General features: G+C 34.8%; 1 protein-coding gene across 8 annotated transcripts in view; it reads right to left on the bottom strand.

The window, feature by feature from the left end:
* The window catches only part of UTRN (utrophin), a 562,884-nt gene that overhangs the window by 90,726 nt on the left and 454,165 nt on the right, over positions 1-17,993 (bottom strand). For all 8 annotated transcript variants that reach the window (XM_019029674.4, XM_063707928.1, XM_063707930.1 and 5 more), the window contains 4 exons: positions 14,751-15,019; positions 11,354-11,500; positions 8,509-8,587; positions 5,312-5,372 (listed from right to left, as the gene is read on the bottom strand). In XM_019029674.4, the coding sequence (XP_018885219.3) occupies positions 5,312-5,372; positions 8,509-8,587; positions 11,354-11,500; positions 14,751-15,019 (556 nt within the window). The remainder of the gene's footprint in view (positions 1-5,311; positions 5,373-8,508; positions 8,588-11,353; positions 11,501-14,750; positions 15,020-17,993) is intronic.

Here is a 17,993-nt window from a genome sequence, read left to right as displayed (position 1 = left end):
TAATAAATTGAGGATAATCTTCATTTGGATCCACTCAAAGGCAGAGTTAGAACAAGGGAAAGAAGTGTAAGACAGCATATTTTATAGATATAGACAAGTTTATGCTGGTTAATTTCTTGCAATATTGAGGAATGTCAGTTTTAGAAAATGTGACATGCATGGTATATATAACCAGAGATTACTAATATGTTCATAATGAAAGCTGTGTGTTGTGTGATATTGTACATTGTATTTAGGGTTCTACGAAGAATTAACGTCTGCACTTCAGACTCCAGTGGGAAAACCGGGCTATAGAATTGTTAAATTGTGATGGTGACACCTTGTCACAAGAACAGAACAGTCATCTGTAGCAAGACTAAAGGCTTACTGAAAAGTCAACAACTCAGGCTTTAGAGAAGGTGTTATAAGGAAAAAGGAAAATCTTATTTCCTAACTACATCTTATTAAATTCTATTAAATACTATGACTTACCAACAGGCCGGATGTATAGAGAACCATCTGTGTTTCAAGTCCCTTAGGACTTATAAGCCAGCTTTGTTGGCCATCTTACTCGCAGATACTTAGATCAACCCGTTGACAGAAATCTTCAGATCATGTGAATGGGGAAAGATAGAGGAAGGCCAAAGAGTGTGTTTCCCCACTTCAGAGTTCCTCTCAAGGTCCAACTGGCAAGCACTGTGGGAATGACATCTTCCTATCTATGAAAAAGCACCTTTGTCCATTACCAGACCACAGTGTGAAACTGCTTTAAACATCTAGAAAATAGATCCTCCTGTAGAAATTAGCCTATGGAAAAGCCTATACAAGGGCAGTGTGGAGTACTGGAAAAAGCATGGGCTTTGTCCTTGGACAGCTGGACTCAGTTGCTGGCACACAGGAGGTGCATAGTAAATGGTAACCGTCTATGGTATGAAAGAAAGGATGTTTGCTCATACTTTCTCCACTACTATCCTCCTTCCTAAATATAATCCTTCATCCTATTCAAAGTTTCCATGGGACTAAAAACTTCCGTCCTCTGACTCAACTAATACTGGGGCCAGGACACAGCACCGCATAGTGATCAGGAGTTCAGGAGCTGTAGACAATCCCTGGGTTTGAACACTAGCTCTTCTATTTACCAGCTGTGTAATCTCAAGCAAGCTGCAGTGTGCTTATTAATTACTTTTAATGCAGTTATTGATAATTCATTAAGACTTATCTGTAAATGGGGGTAATTATAGTACCTATGCTTCACTTGGCTAATGAGAGAATTAAAAGAGATCATCTATGCACAAGATTCAGCACAACACCTGGCAAATAAATGACTGTTCAAAAATGTAATTTATTACAATGATCATTATTATTTCCCACAGCAACTATTTATTATTATTATACGTTACTATTATTTCTGTGGCAAACTGAGAAGTGGTGAATTTTACATGGTTAATGTGATGCATTAAGAAAGTTCAACCGAACCCAAAGCTTTCATTCCTCTTATCCCTCATATTCCCTGGAAGTTAACTTTTATCTGAGGAAATGAACAACTTGTGCAAAATACATAACCAAAAATTTACAATGAGAGAGATCTGGCTTTTATGGCAGATTTTTGTATATTGTGAAGGCAGCAAGAACCATTTTAAATTTTCTTTTTCTCTCCTTATTTATTATTATTATTATTATTTTTTTAAGGAGACAGAGTTTCACTCTGTTGCCCAGACTGTAGTGCAGTGGTGTGATTGATCATGGCTCACTGCAGTCTTGACCTCCTGGGCTCAAGTGATCCTCCCACCTCAGCCTCCTGATTGCTGGGACTATAGGCGCATGTTACCATGCTCAGCTAATTTTTTGTAGAGATGGGGTTTTGTCATGTTGCTCAGGCTGGTCTTGAACTCCTGGGGGCAAGCAATCCACCCGCCTCAGCCTCCCAAGCATTAGGATTATAAGCATGAGCCACTGCACCTGGCCCCATTTTAAATGTTCTTAAACCCTGAATACAATGAGCTCTCATTGCACTACACTAGGAAAAAAGAAATAACTAGATCAGTTTCAGAAAGTCTACCTTAGAGGAAGCAAATAAAATTTTCAAATGTTAATTTTAACTTAAGATATTAACAAATAGAGAGGTTTATGCTATATAGACTAGTTTTAACTTAAGATATTAACAAATAGAGGGATTTATACTATATAGACTAGTTTTAACTTAAGATATCAACAAATAGAGGGGTTTATACTATATAGACTCTTTCAGTTCAGATTTATATTCTTTCATTTTCTACAAACACATGAGCCATGGAGCCACCGCAGTGCACTTTAAAATATTAATAAGGAATTACCTAGAGAGACAGAAATGCAGTGGGAAGCCATCAAAGTGGGCTTTAAGTGACCTATAAAATTAAAATATGACATAAAAATAATTTGCCCTTCCTAGTCTCCTTTCAACTTTCTGGCCATATTCTAACAGTGAATACATACTTAAATATCAAAAACATTGAATATTTCTACCTGAATATTATTTTTTGTTGGCCATATACATTCTAATTTGCTCCAGGAAATTCTCATTGCATGGCAATCATGCAAAATTTGTTTTAAACATTTTTCTTCTACTTTTGAAGCCATGCAAAGGGAAGTGTATATTAAAAGCTTTTTCATTCTCCATTTGCTTGGTTATTAATTTGGGAATTAAATTTTGTTTTCATAACAATTCTTCACACATAAATACTGGCTTTTATAACTCTACCTTCAGAATTTGATGTTCCTTCTTCATGAGGAAATAAACTGTTAAATTACACAATGAAAGATCCTGGTTAAACAAGTTTTGTGCAAATGGGAATTTGCCATATACAAATGGGCACATTTCTAAAAATCTGAAAGACTTAAAAGACATTTAACACTAAAACTACATATATTTTAAACAATCCGATCTTTTACTGGTGATGGAGAAGATTTTTTTAAATGCTACAGTCCTAAACGTTATTATTTAAAATAGTGGCCATCATTATATTATATCTATTTTCCAGTGCTGGTAATAGTGCTCTAGCCAATGGGAAGCCAGGTAAAACTAACTTTTATTCTACCAATCTGCCCCATAAGAACAAGAATACAATCCTACAAGATCCTTCCAAAATTATAAACATTTTGAATTAAAGAAATTCTGATTTAGACAATTCTCAGTCATATATAATTAATCTGAACATACAGAAATTCATTTTAAAAAAAGAGCTAAAATTCCGGATGGACTTTAAAAGTGCCAAACCACACAGATAATCGTGATATAAACATAAAGCAAGATATTTAATATTTCCTTTATTTAGTAAAACCCAAAAACTAGATCCAGTTTGCATTTTTTAAAAATCAGACGATAAAGGACTCTAAGTCAATTCAATAAATTAATTAATTTCAATTAATTTGCATGAACTTCTTGATTTTTGTATATTACATGCATTAATTTTCTATTGCTGCTACAAAAATGTCTCCCTGGGATAAAATCAAAGTTGGCAGGGCCGTATTCCTTCTCTGGAGGTTCTAAGAGGGAATCCCATTTCTTTGCCTTTTCCAGCTTCTAGAAGCTGCCTGCATTTAAGGATCATGTCCACTTCCTTTACCTTCCAAGCTAGTAGCTAGCATTCTCAAATCTCTCTTTGTCTCCTCTGCCACTTTTAAAGGCCTCTGGGATTACATTAAGCCCATCAGGATAATCCAGAATAATCTCCCTAATTAAAGGTCAGTTGATTTGCAACCTTAATTCCATTTACGACCTTAATTCTCCCTTGCTATGTAACCTAACATTTTCACAGGTTCCAGGGATTAGGATGTGGGCATCTTTCGGGGGTTGGGAGCAGTTATTATTTTGCCTACCACAGTACATCAGATTTATATCTAAATTTGTAATATTAAATTCAAGTCAGTATTCACCCAAGCAAATTAAAGTTCTCTAATACTATTACTATTATTATTGTTATAGTGTACAATAAAAATGTAAACAGTTTTAAACGTTTTCAGTTGGATAATCACATCTTCTTTCACTAGAGACATGCCAACTTACCCAGCATCTGACCTCTTTCCATTCTTACTTGGGCAAATTTTACACCAATCAATTGCTTTAATACCTTGTTCTCAACTCAGTTCACAACTCAGTGCATTGTAGGTTATACACTGATAAAAATATTAAACTCCCATAAGCTAATGTAACATATATTGCTTATTATATTTATTATATATTACGCAAACCTGTTTTTTACCCTGAGCTTACCTCTCAGACTCTAATAAAAAATTATAAGAAAAGATTATTTCACTAACATGGACTTCACACAACGTTTTCAGGAAGTATACTGGAAGAGCAGATTATTAGCATTTGCATAGATTTTGGAGATACCACACCCCATGTTAGAAATGATAAAAAGGAAACTTGGCCCAGAGATCTTCATCTGACTTACCTGAGGTCACACAGCTAACCTGAGACAGAGCTGTCTCCTGACAATAAATAAGTGTTGTCATGAGCATGATGCTGTTCATCTGACACATAAAATAGGGTCAACTATGACTCATCACTAGAGCACATTGTAAATTAATATCTTTACTAAGTTACACTCCAAGGGACTGTAGAAGTAGTATTTTATCATTCTGTTCCATGACAATATATAGCCCTAAGCCAAGGATCAAGGCCTACTAAGAGCCTGTGTAAATTATACAAAACTTATAAAATGTCATATAAGAAGAAGAAACAGTATGCAAGAAGGAGAAACTAACTGGACAACAAAATCAAAGAATGATGAGCCTATGCTAATAATGCAGATAACTTCTATAAGACAAAGAAAAACTTGACAATATTTAACTTTTTCATGATAAATCATTATTTCTTATTGGTGGAATAAAATGACAAGAGTATAAGACATTTTTATATGGATTTTCTTAGAGGAAGAAAAATGGTTTAGAATTTGTACAATTTGACAAATATCATTACATCAAGAGTATTTTGAAATTCTGTCATTTTCTCCAATTTTTTTTTTTTTTTTTACTTTTTAGAGACTGGATCTTGCTTTGTTGTCCAGGCTGGAGTACAGTAGAGCCATCATAGCTTATTGTCTGTCTCCAAATATTTAAATCTCTACTTTAAAATATATCAGCTAAACACACCTATATCCCTAATCCGATAAATGAAAAATATAATTCTCATGTTAAAACTAGTTTCTTTTTAATATTAACTATATCACAGTTTCTTTCAGATAATAGGACTGAATCCTATTTTTAAAAGTTACGGGGGGGAGAAGCCTCTTAAGTTATCAATAAAACATGATTTTCTTGGTATCATAAAGGATAATTAAAATCAACTTACTTGATGTAATAGGGCACTTTATTATGTGAAATGGATCTTTGCCACGGCAGCTGGACTGACGCTGAGGAAACAAAGGGAGATTATTGGAAACGTTGGAAACCAAAAAGCCTTACACCTTAATGCAAAACAACTGAACATTTTATAGCAAATTCAATGAACTGCTCTGGTTTCTGAGCTGGATTCCTATAATTATGAGATCCACTGGGCCAAACAAAAAGTGGCTTTAAGGATTCATTTGAAGTAAAACAAGAAACAATACAGGTTCAAGGTCTAATGCCAACTAATCTAACCTGTTGATAGAAATATTTTTAAACTTTCAAATGGTGTTGTTTATAAATACTACAGTTTAAACCTTAGTGCCATCTGGAAACTGTACTCCACATATATTTTTGATAAAGCTAAAACCAAAATTAATTTTACCGGGTATATCCAGATTAAAAATTAGATTTTTCAAGACTGAATTTTCCAGATGACTAGTAACATTGTTTACTTTGCATCGTGGTCACAGGAGTAGCTATTGAGTACAGATGGCATTTAAATACATTCAATTCTATAAAATTTAAAAAAGAAGGAATTTAAAAATAGGCAAAAAGTTGTGAAGAACCAAGGCAATCGTCTAGGCAGAAAAATCCCAATTTCTTACTTTCATCTGAAACATACAGAGAGCCCAGTCTCCTACTTTTGCACTAGACCTTACTATGACTGAGATTTTATGGGGTTTTTAAATTGAGGTACTTTTTTTTTTTTTTTTTTTTTTTTTTACAATTCTAGTTACTTCTTACTTATAAAAAATATATTATTCCTACATTAACCAATTATTTTAAGACTTATTTAAGAAGAATAGTACATGTGAATTTAGTGCCATAAAAGAATTTTGCTAAGTGAACAAATACAAAAATTCAAATAATACTTTGAATTTTCATACTTTGCAAATACCATCAGATCCTCACGTAGCCAGTTGTCACCAATACTTTTTTTCCCAATTTCATATCACATTAATATCTTACAACTATTCAGCATTCTAAACTTTGCCAAGCATTTTCAAATATATGTTTTTGGTAAGGAAGCCAGCAAGATACACATTAAAGCTCCATTTGATAGATGAGGAACTAAATGTGTAGAGATAAAATAACTTGCCCAAAGAGTGATAGCCAGTAAATAAACGGTCGAGCTCAGATGTGATCTCAATTTCTGAACTGAGCAATTTTTCTACTCAACAATTCCTCCTCTCTTTATAAAAGGCAAGCACTCTGTTCTCAATCTATGCCCACCAAAGTATAAACAGGGATGAAAATGAGGAAGTAGGTATGTTACATTTCTCATTAGAGCCAACCTCATTTCAGTGTTAGCACCAGGCTAATAGGTCAGTTTTTATTTTCTGCCTAACTAAACAGGCTTCTTTTATAACCATGGCTGAAGTCCAAGAAATATAATAAAGCCAAAGATTCCAAGCAGCAAAGGATAACAATTATTAAATTTATTAATTGGGACTTTGTTTACACTTCCCCACTCATTTTAATAATTGTTTTGATTTGAATAACTTCCACCTCCTTGGCTTCTCAGTGTTAGATAATACAAGGCCATGTATTTGACTTTTACAAAAATGTGTATAAATTTCACAATATTTCACTTCCAAAAGAATATGTGCTTGATTTCCACTATGAGAGTGATTGCTAGGTGAAAGTATAGCATTTCATCAATATTAAAGATAACTGATAGTTAGAACTGTAAAGACAGTCTCAATTATTTTGTAAATTCCTCTTGCATTTGGTCTTGGTACATAGCTTTACATTTTGAAAAACTGAGCTTTAGAAATCTGGAATACTCAACAATCTAATAAGTATACAGCAAACCTATTTACTTCATCAACATTGATGGTATCTGGACTTTAAAAATGTGTCCTGGCATCTAGGTACACAGTATATTCCAGGAAGGCCTATACCAAAGATTAACTACCTAAGGTCTAAGGTTTGTGAAACAGAAAAACTGTATGGAGTTGAGGTAGGGGTGGGGGCAGTGAGGAGGGTGAGAGGTAGAGAGGTATAGGGCAGGAAGGGGCTTAAAATGACTGATTAAAATTCTTGAAATTGTGAAAGAAAAGCCCAACCTTTAACTGAGGTAAGGCAGTTTATCAATAGTGACAAAAACATTAAGAGGAAATATAAATGTAATCAATTTAGTTAGAAGATATAGTACTTTTTAGCTGTTTCTATGGTTATAGTTGCAAAAAAACTGTCATAATTGAGAAATAAGCTTTGCCCTAAGTTTTAAAGTTTACTTAAATTGAATTAAATGAAACAAATTGCTTTCTTACATATATTTGCTAAAGGAAATGAAAGGAAAGGAATTAATATTTATTGAAAGCATTTGTGTCAAGAACTGTGCTAGGTGCTTTGTGTAATTGGATATGCCTTGTCATTGAGTTCTCAAAACAATCAGAGGAAATAGGTAATACGGTATTTTAAGACAAAGAAATCAACCTTCAGAAATTCACAGGTCTGGTAAGCAACAGAATGAATGTTTAAACTCAATCTGGTCGACTATATATCTGACATTCTTTAGTATCCTCAGCAGTGAATGATAAAGTAGAAGCTCAAATTGTTTATTGAAGATCTCAAGAATAGTCCATAAATTTAACAATTCCAGTTGAAAAATATTACATAAAATTCTGCATAGGTGGTTTGGCTACATACGCAATACTCGAATAGCAGAAAAACTAAATATAATCGCAGCGAGCCTAATAAATCAAAATCTTCCCACTTAAAGATTTATGGGGAGTGATTTTTTTACTTTGAAAGTTGAAGGTGTGTTTTAAATAAGCACTTTTTAAGCAGAAAAATTAATTTAAAACCTTAAAAGATAAAACTGATTTCTTTATTATGAAAAAGTTCATAATCTTTGCCTATGACAAAGCAATGATGATATGATACTATGTTAGTTATCATAACAGACGTTCCAATGAGAAACCATAGCTAAAGATGAGTTCATTTCTGTTCCACCTTGAAGACTTCTCAGTTGTCATTACGTTATTACAAATAATAACCATTAAGCAATATTTTCATTGATGTTAGTACCTCCTTACATGCATCTATCTAAGTAAACATATTTATAGCAAGGAATACGGCTTCTTCAATTAAAGTGAAAGAAAATGCTAATTCATTCAATTAATGCGATCAGTCCAGTTTATTAGTACTTACTAGAGAGAAAATGCTGAGAGGATGGTCCAAAATCTCTGTGGGCTTCCTGAAGCTGTTTAAGGCGATCATCCACAGAAACCTGTACACATACACATGCAAGTCAGAGGAAATAATTTGATTCCGAAACAATAACTTTAATAATATTTTTGCTTTAAAGACTATAATAAATGATGCTATTGCCCAGGATATGATTGTTTATATAGACCCCTTAGACCCTTTCTCTGTCTCTGGTATCAGAGTAATGGTAGAAAAAAAAAAAAAAAGACTCCTTCTGACCTCAAATTATAGTAAACAGTGCCAGGTACTCTTCTAAGCAATTTATAGAAATTAAAGCTTTAGTCTTCACAATAACTGTAAAGGTTATTTTTATCATCATCTTACAGATTAAGAAACTAAAACACAAAGAGGTACCCAAGGATATAAAGCTAGTGAGTGGCAACACTCCTGTTCGTATTCTGGTCATACGGTGCCAGAATCTGTGCCCTAACTGTTACTCTGCATTGCCTCTAAGGCAGTACATTGTTTGTAAAGCCTCTAAAGTCAAAATGTGGTCATGGGATCAGTGACCACTCATCTCTCTTTTGTAAGGAAGATGGTAAAAAGTGTTATGGGGAGCAAATGAAAAAGAAGCCTAGGAAACTAGATAGTTAGATAGATAATAGATTATATATATATGGGGAGTGAGAGAGAGAAATAGACAATACATAGATAGTGGATAGTTAGAAGGATAGAGTGAGTGAGGTGGTAGAAGATAAACAGAGAATGAAAAGACATGTGAGTATGCAACATCTTATTTTCCTCCAAATTTGTATCTTATCATCTCTACTTCGGGTTGAGATATATATTTCAGTTTGTACAGGCATATTAATGTACTCTTCGTATTTTTTTTAATATACATTTTTGGTTTTGGTTTTGTTTTGTTTGTAAAGACAGAGTCTCACTCTGTTGCCCAGGCTGGAGTTCAGTGGCACGATTATGGCTTACTGCAGCCTCGACCTCCTGGGCTCATGCAATCCTCCCACCTTAGCCTCCCAGGTAGCTGGGACTACACGCATGTGCAATCATGCCAGGTTAATTTTTTTTTTTTTTTTTTTGGTGGAGACAAGGTCTCACTATGCTGCCCAGGTTGGATACTCTACATCTTTTATCCACGTCTTTGTTTTCGTTTTATTTTTAGAGACAGGGTCTCACTCTGTTGCCCAGGCTGCAGTGCGGTGGCACAAACATAGCTCACTGTAACCTTGAACTCCTAGCCTCAAGTGATCCTCCCACCTCAGTCTCTCAAGTAGCTAAGACTACAGATGCACACCACACCACACACGTAATTTTTTAATTTTTATTTTGTAGAGACAGGCTCTTCCTATGTTGCCCAGGCTGGTCTCAAACTTCTGACCTCAAGCGACCCTCTCACCTCAGCCTCACAAAATGTTGGGATTACAGGCAAGAGCCCCCATGCCTAGCCTTTTTAAAATACACATTCTATAGTTAGTTCTCTGCCTTATGAAAATGTAAAGGGTTACTAAACTGAGAAACTAAATGCAAATCAATAACAACTGCACACAGCCTACTGACATTTCCATTTCCTTTTTCTAGCCTTGGTCATGTAATGCTAGTTACTGTTCCACTTAGAGGGACAATCTCATTTGCAGCTGTCCTTAAATGAAACTGTGTATGTCTGATTCCCTGGACAGCACTAGTTCCTCCTGGTTAGCTATTTAAATTGCATTAATATACACTTTGTTCATTAAGGCCTAAAAGCCTTCAAATGCCACACTTTATGAGTAAAGAAAATATTACTCCTGCAATTCAACAGTGTTGCCCACCAGCATAGATTTTTCTCTTCTTATCCAACCAGCAACTAACATCTGAGCTCTAGAGGTTACCAGGATCATAGATAAGGATGACAGAATACATATCTTCTTTCAAGTATAACATATTCTCCAACTTCTAATCTTCGGAAATGGTGATAACAGAAATAGAATGGGAAGTAAATCAAGATGGACCATAAGAATCATCACATGAAGATAATGAATTAGAGAAACAGAGCAGAAGAAAAAAAAAGAATAAAGAACAAATATTTCTGTGTTCCACCCAACAGAAAAACACATATAAATTTAACAGATTTTGCTTTACTAATCCTAGGTTATTAACACTCTTTGCAAAGACTAAGATTGTAAAATATTGTATACTAATATCTTACTTCTTCAATTTCATTAAGAAAATATGAACCATTGAGTGCTTTGATATTTGAATCAATTCAGTAAACCTATTATATGATAAAATATATCTCTCAAATGTTTTTATGTGCTACATCAAAATTGCATATTTAAATAAGGTCTAGAGTCATTAAACCAACTGCATTAGCTAAAATCTAAGAACTAAAGGTAAACACCACTGGTATAAATGTGCTATCTGGAAAAAATAAGGAAGATATTTAAATAGCAACCAGTTAGAAGAAAAACAATAGAGACTTTCCTGATTTTTCAAAATGAAAAAAAAAATACATGATGAAAGTAAGAAAAATGACTCCTTTATTAGCCATTATGTGAAAAATGTTTCTGTGACCTACCACAGGTTTCAATTACTGTGATTTATTTAACCTTTTGCAATTCTCTACAAATATCATATGAATAGTACATCAAAAAATTAAATTAAACTCTATAAATAAATGAGGCCTTTAGGTTCAAGATACTGAAAGACAAATACCTGATGTCATCACATGCTAAATTCATTATCAAATACCATCAGCAAAGAAAGAGAAAACGGTGAGTGGTAATATAGTGAGGTAGGGTTTAAAGACCACCCAAGGCGTAAGCCTGCATTATGAAGGGGAATAAGCTGATACCTGTAAAAGTTTCCATCGCATATTAAGGTCATCTAGCTGGCGAGACATCTTTAGAGAGGGATGCAGGTCAAGTGGAGACAGCTGACTGGATAAATCATTCACCGTTTTAACTTTAAAGTTGATTGGTGCAATTTCTTCTCTAAATGCCTAGAAGAAAAGAACAAAAAATATGTTATTGGAAACGAATATAACAAAAGCTAATACAGTTGATCCTTGAATAACTTAGGTCTGAACTGCATGGGTTCACATATGCACAGATTTTTTTCAACCAAACATATGGAAAATACAGTATTTGCAGGATGCGAAACCCATATATATATGGAGAGCTGACTTTTCCTACATGCAGGTTCCACGGGGAAATGTGGGACTTGAGTATACAAGAGTTTTGGTACATGCGGGGTCCTGGAATTGTACTTCCAAATAAATGGCAAGGCCAGCTCAGAGGAAATCAACTACAGTTGCCCACTCAACAACAGCTGACTTAATTCAGGTCTTCAGTAACTTGGATGAAGAACCAAAAAGTCATTGTTTATTACCCAAAAATATAAGTAAGTGTGTGAAGAGAAAAATTATAATTCAAACTTTTAAAATGATTATGTATTTCCTTTCATGCTTTTTATTATATGCAGTTTACTCTGGAAAATGTATGCCATTATTTTCCACTTTACTGATATCTAATGTTGATTCTATCTTTAGTTTGTGTTCGTATTTTCTTTTTATTCTGTTTTAACATAGCTACCTTAATATTTTTTCACCAAATGCAACAACTTGATTTTAACATGTTTCCACTTAAAATGAAGTTAGAAAGTGGCCAGTAGAAACAACATTCCTAACCATGAAACCAATGCATATTACAGACTCAAGAGGTAAGATCTATCCCTGTCAAAATCATTTATAATCACTGTCTGTGGTTAGGGCTTGGGCAGGAAGAGTGGAGTCTACAGGAAAAAAGGTAAATGAGTCTTAGAATTGACAAATGCCACCTCTGAGCAAGGTCTAGAATCATTAAAACAACTTACTAAGAGCACTTAGAAATTGTAATTATAAGCATCCATATTCTTGATGTTCCCAGTAAAGAATGGAAGCTGTTTGGGAATAGACCCTCACTATTCAGCACAGGACTTGCAATCCAAGAGAGACAGAATTAATTTCTATTGACAAAGGCCCACAAAAATGATATTTGAGCAATATTAAGCTAACACAGAATGGATAATGGAACTGGGATATTAAAAGAAAACAGTTTAAATTTAAATTGGCCACAAAATTATAGTTAATAATGTACCAAACTAAATTTAGAAGTAGTAGGTGTTGTAAACATCCCATTAGCTTTGCCCTCAGGTTTCCTCATTTCTACATTGTCCACTCTTTAAGTGGGGAGGCTCTTTAAGTCTCTTTAAGAGACTAGAGTCAGGGTGAGAACTATGAATGTTGGAAGTTTGAAGTCAACATGTGTAAAGTAAGAAATATTACCGAACCCTGCAGCTACCAACATTTCAAAGACAGGGTAGAAGAAGGGATGCATACAAATTCATGGGAATTGCTTCAGTATGGAAGGAGAAGAAGAGTTGAGATAGTTTTTTTCCATTGCTGCAGATTTGGCATTTTAATAGATGACAGAATGTGCACACACAGAAAAACACACAAATACAATTAAATAAGAAGAGCAGTTGTATGGTAATAGAGGCATTATAAGTGTAAAAAATTCACAATTAATATAGAAGCACAGGGAAGGAGGAGGGGTGGGTTAGGGTGGGCAAAGGGATTTTTCAGTCTGAATTTTGAAAAGGCCTGGGTCTCTCAGATTCAGTTTGAGAACAATTACAGAATTCAAATCCTTCAAGGTTTCTTTAGTCAGGATTTTAGCTATATGCATTAATATTCTCTCCATGGGTAGGTACCTTGGAGGACTCAAGAACTGTAATTAGCATTTAAAATCAACATCTTTTTATTTTTATCTATTAAAGATTAAAAATGAAATGCCAGAAAATGTTTTGAGATGCATAGAATTTCAAATAATAGCCTATTTTATTTCAAAAGATAGTAAACTTTAAAAAAATAGAATATAACTTCAAGACAGGCTTTAAAAATCTTTTGGAACAAAAAAGAAATTCAAATTTTTCCTCTCCAAAAATAATGTTTCTCTATATAAGCCACAGGTTAAAACACTTAAAAAGCTTTGACAAACAAGGTCTTTGGTTTTTGTTTTTCTTTTTATGGTCAGGTGTTATATGGCAATGAGGAGTCTTTCTATCAAGAAAGTTTATCTTTTGTTTTTGAAGAGCTTCCAAATTAAGGGGCTCGAGATAAAGCAAGTTTTAAAATGGTTTCAGAACTGCTGTGTGTTCTAGCATAAAGAACCTATTTATCATGTTATGACTGCACTTTCCTATAACAGAATAAAAGACTATGTGGCCTTCCTTGCCATAAAAACAGAACATCTGCTAGTATCAAAGGTGCTAACTGGAAGTCTGTTGGCAGGTGTGACTCCTAAGCCCTTCTCCTGCCAGAAGGTGTGTATTCTGTAAATAAGAACGATTAACGATAATTTTAGGGAGTTAACATTATTTGATTACCCCCAAGGATTTCGTTTTCCAGTTGTTTTGACATATTTAATAATATTTACCAAATTCAGTACTTATTTTTATCTGACTACACTGTCAATGAGATTTGGGGTATACTTTAAACCATCTCTTATATCTCTTATTGTCTAAATTTTATTAACTTTTTTTTCAGGAGATGTTCTAGAATATGGGAACCAAAGGGGAGGTAACCATAAGTCCAACATCCATAGCTTTGGGCAATTCCTGACTACAAACAGAATTTATAGCTAAACTAATTCTTCATTAATATACAATAAGATACAATTTATAGATGAGAGTTCCCAGTAAAAGAGTGTGCTTTTGATTAAATCTCTATCTCCATCCACCAATTTACAAGAGATACCGAGTAGAGAGGAACCTGGAGACTATACCACATGAACACAATTCTGCAAAATCCAGGCTCTGGGAATCAATACAAAACAAACAATTCAGTGTCTTTAACAAATAAACTGAAAAGGAAAAAGGAAGAGAGGGGAAATCTGGGGATTAAAAATATTTTTTAAAAATAGGTAAACCTAATCTACATTGTCTAGAGATGCACAGTTGGATAAAAAATAAAAATAAATGTAAATTATCATAAAAGTTGCATTAGTTGTTATTTGGGGGCAGGGGGTTCCAATGAACCCCAATGAGGGTCATATGGAAAGCACCTGTCCTGACTCCTGATGGGTGTGGTTGCAGCGGCGTTGGCTTTGTAACAATCCCTTATAACAATTTATATACGTGGCTCTCTTTATTTGTGTTATATTTAACAAGAAAACATTTCTTAAAAATCCTTCAAAGAAAATGATGCTGACCATGATTTTTTCAATGTGATCCTGCAGCGAGTCGATGAGTAAGTCTCCCACGGGCTTCCAGCCATTCCGCACGGACTCTGCCTCCTTCATGTCAGCGTCCAGGTCATCCATAGCTCCCTGCAGGTCTCTGAGTTTCTCCAATGCCTTGTCCACTTGCTTTTGCCAATTGCTAGTTACAGCATTTAGACTTTCCCATTTTTCTTTGACTTCAGAAGACTGTTTGCGCATGGCTTTGGCAATCTTTTGGGCTCTCTCCTCAGGAGTTAACTCTGTGATTAAAAAAAAGAAAAAGAATAATTTGGATGTCTGATTATATATTCTTAATAGCCAAGTGTGAGTGTTACCATTGTTACTGAGAAATACAGACAAAAAGTAAGAAAAAATTACTCCAGGGTAAAAATTGTCCAGGGTAAGAAAGAATTTCTCCATATTTCATCCATGAATTCTCTGCTACATTTAATCACACACTCAAAAGGAGAATAAAACAGTTACTGAGATTAATAAATTGACCCGGTTTTTGAACTTTAATATATTTCTAAAGCCACTGAAATGTAAGAAGATAACACAAGAAATAAACCAATTTTTCTTTATCATAAATTCAGTTACACAAAATCCAAAGACACTTTTTCATTTCAGTATTCTCAAGAGAAATGGTAAGTATAATTAATGAAGAATGACTATAAATTATAAGCAAAAACTCTCAGAAAATCAGATTAATTTATTGTGTTCCTAAAAATAAATAACTGAAGACAAATAACATACCTTAGATAGTGATCATCTCTCTAAGGCTGTTTAGCAGTTTAGTTTTAATAAAGGGCATCATCTGCAGCCCACAGACATTTTAGCAGGAAGATAGCAAGATTTCAAGGACCATCCTAAGTTTGTAATAGAGCAAGGGGGCTTCCACAATGCCTGAAATAAACTTAGAGTTTCAGATAAAAATAGCAGGCATAACACATGGACAGGCCACAAGATGTGGGCTGGAACAGTCCAGAGGAGAAGCAAAGGATACAGACAGAAATCAAAGTCAAGTTCAAAGCCAAGGATCAGAAATATAAGAGATGGGGAGCTGGTAAAGCAAGGGCAGAGGAATGCAGTCAACACTGAGGAGAAATTCTCAAGACAGCTTAGAAAGGTCTCCAGCATGGCTCCACACTCCTGGGGCCTCACTATCTTCTACACCTTAAAATACCTCCTTTCCTGTCTAGCTGGTTTGATGGTGGTATCCAACTGTCCACTGCAAATAAAGAGGCAGTGCAATTGATATAAACTGTACATCAATTTGAGACAGAAAACACATTCTTCTTTGTGATAACATCTCATCTTTCAGTACACATCACATTAGCAATTTCCACTTCACCTCAAAATGTTCCAAATCACTTGGAAAATGATCATCATAAGATGAACTTCACCATAAAATGCACAGAAGCAAGCTCTCCTAAACTGTAACTTTCATCCTCAGTGTAAATTGGTCTGCCTGACTTTATTTAAATATTATATAAAAGCCAAGTCAAAGGTGACAGAACACATATGTTTGTCTCTCTAAATTTCAAAAAAATTCTAGACATTGATATTTAGCAACCACAGAACTACAAGTTGTGCTGCGTAAGTGGTGGAAGTCTACAGGGAAACTTCAGAAATCTCTTGGCAGCTGAACTGAAGGAAGAAGAGAAAACATCACAATTGGTAGATAGGCTGAATATACCAGTACAAGATAAATAAAGAACATAAGTGAATTAGAGGCCAGGTGTGGCAGCTCATGTCTGTAATCCCAGCACTTTGGGAGGCTGAGGTGGGTGGATCACCTGAGGTCAGGAGTTGGAGACCAGCCTGGCCAACATGGCGAAACCCCATCTCTACTAAAAATATAAAAACTAGCCGGGTGTGCTGGTGGGTGCCTGTAATCCCAGCTATTCAGGAGACTGGGCCAGGAGAATTGCTTGAACCCAGGAGATGGAGGTTGCAGTGAGCCGACACAGTGACATTGCCTGGGTGCCAGAGTTGAGACTCCATCTCAAAAAAATAAAAATAAAAATAAAAAAATAAGTGAATTAGAGAAACAGGTTCAAGTAACTGTCTAGGAGCCCAGAGAAAAGCCCTAAAACATGCAACATGTCAGGATTGCAAAGGCTTCTTGAGAAAGCAGCTCTCTGAAGGCCAGTGTATCATTAGAAAGACAAACTTTATTTAAATCCTTATACCTTTAAGATATCTAGGCTGGGTGTGGTAGCTCACGCCTGTAATCCCTGCACTTTGGGAGGCCAAGGCAGGTGGATTACCTGAGGTCAGGAGTTTGAGACCGGCCTGGCCAACATGATGAAACCCCGTCTCTATTAAAAATACAAAAAAATTAGCTGGGTATGGTAGCTCATGCCTGTAGTCCCAGCTACTCAGCAGGCTAAGGCAGAAGAATCGCTTGACCCCGGGAGGCAGAGGTTGCAGTGAGTCGATAATGTGCCACTGTACTCCAGGCTGGGCAACAAGAGCAAAATTCCATCTCAGAAAAAAAACAAAAGATATCTAAAAAATGATGAATATATAATACTTATATTGTATATATTTTATATAAATATAAAATGTTATGTCTAAGATAAAAAAATCATTCTTAGTCTCATGAGAGGTGGTAACTTCTATGATTAAACACCTGTGTTTGTTAATAAGTCACTTGGGCTTTTTCAAAAATATATCTTAAGCATTGACTACTGTAAAAAAAGAAATACACTACTCATTTCAGAACGGACAACTTAATTATGGTAATTTTCCTCAGATAAAGTAAAAACTCATTCTGTCAGACATCAAATAACCTGGCACAGGGAGGCCCATGGGTTCTTTGTCTTGTGACAAAACATCATCTGCTGCCTCTGACGTTTTTATCTTTCCTTAATGTAAAAATCTATTGATTGAGCAGTCCTTGTGCAGTATTTATTACATAATCCCCACTCAAGAAGCTACTCAGAAGAAAAGAAAAGCTCTGTGTTCAATTCACCATCTGTCTGCCAGAAAGGAAACATATCAACGAATCACTTTTGAGTCAAAATAAGAGTTTCCCAGTGCAGCAACAATCTCAGCTGAATGCATACTTTAAGCCAAGCACAGAGCAAAGTAAAAAACAAAACAAAAACTTTCTAGAAGTCTGTGAAATACATAAGAAGAAGCGACATGTGAAATATGAAGGTATGACTATTTGGGGTAAAATAAATAATAAATAAATTCAAACATCTAAAAGGCAGAAAAAAATGAAAA

This window comes from Gorilla gorilla, chromosome 5 (assembly GCF_029281585.2).
Source record: "Gorilla gorilla gorilla isolate KB3781 chromosome 5, NHGRI_mGorGor1-v2.1_pri, whole genome shotgun sequence".
In the NCBI taxonomy this organism is placed as follows: domain Eukaryota; kingdom Metazoa; phylum Chordata; class Mammalia; order Primates; family Hominidae; genus Gorilla; species Gorilla gorilla.
This window is presented reverse-complemented; position numbering and strand designations above follow the sequence as displayed.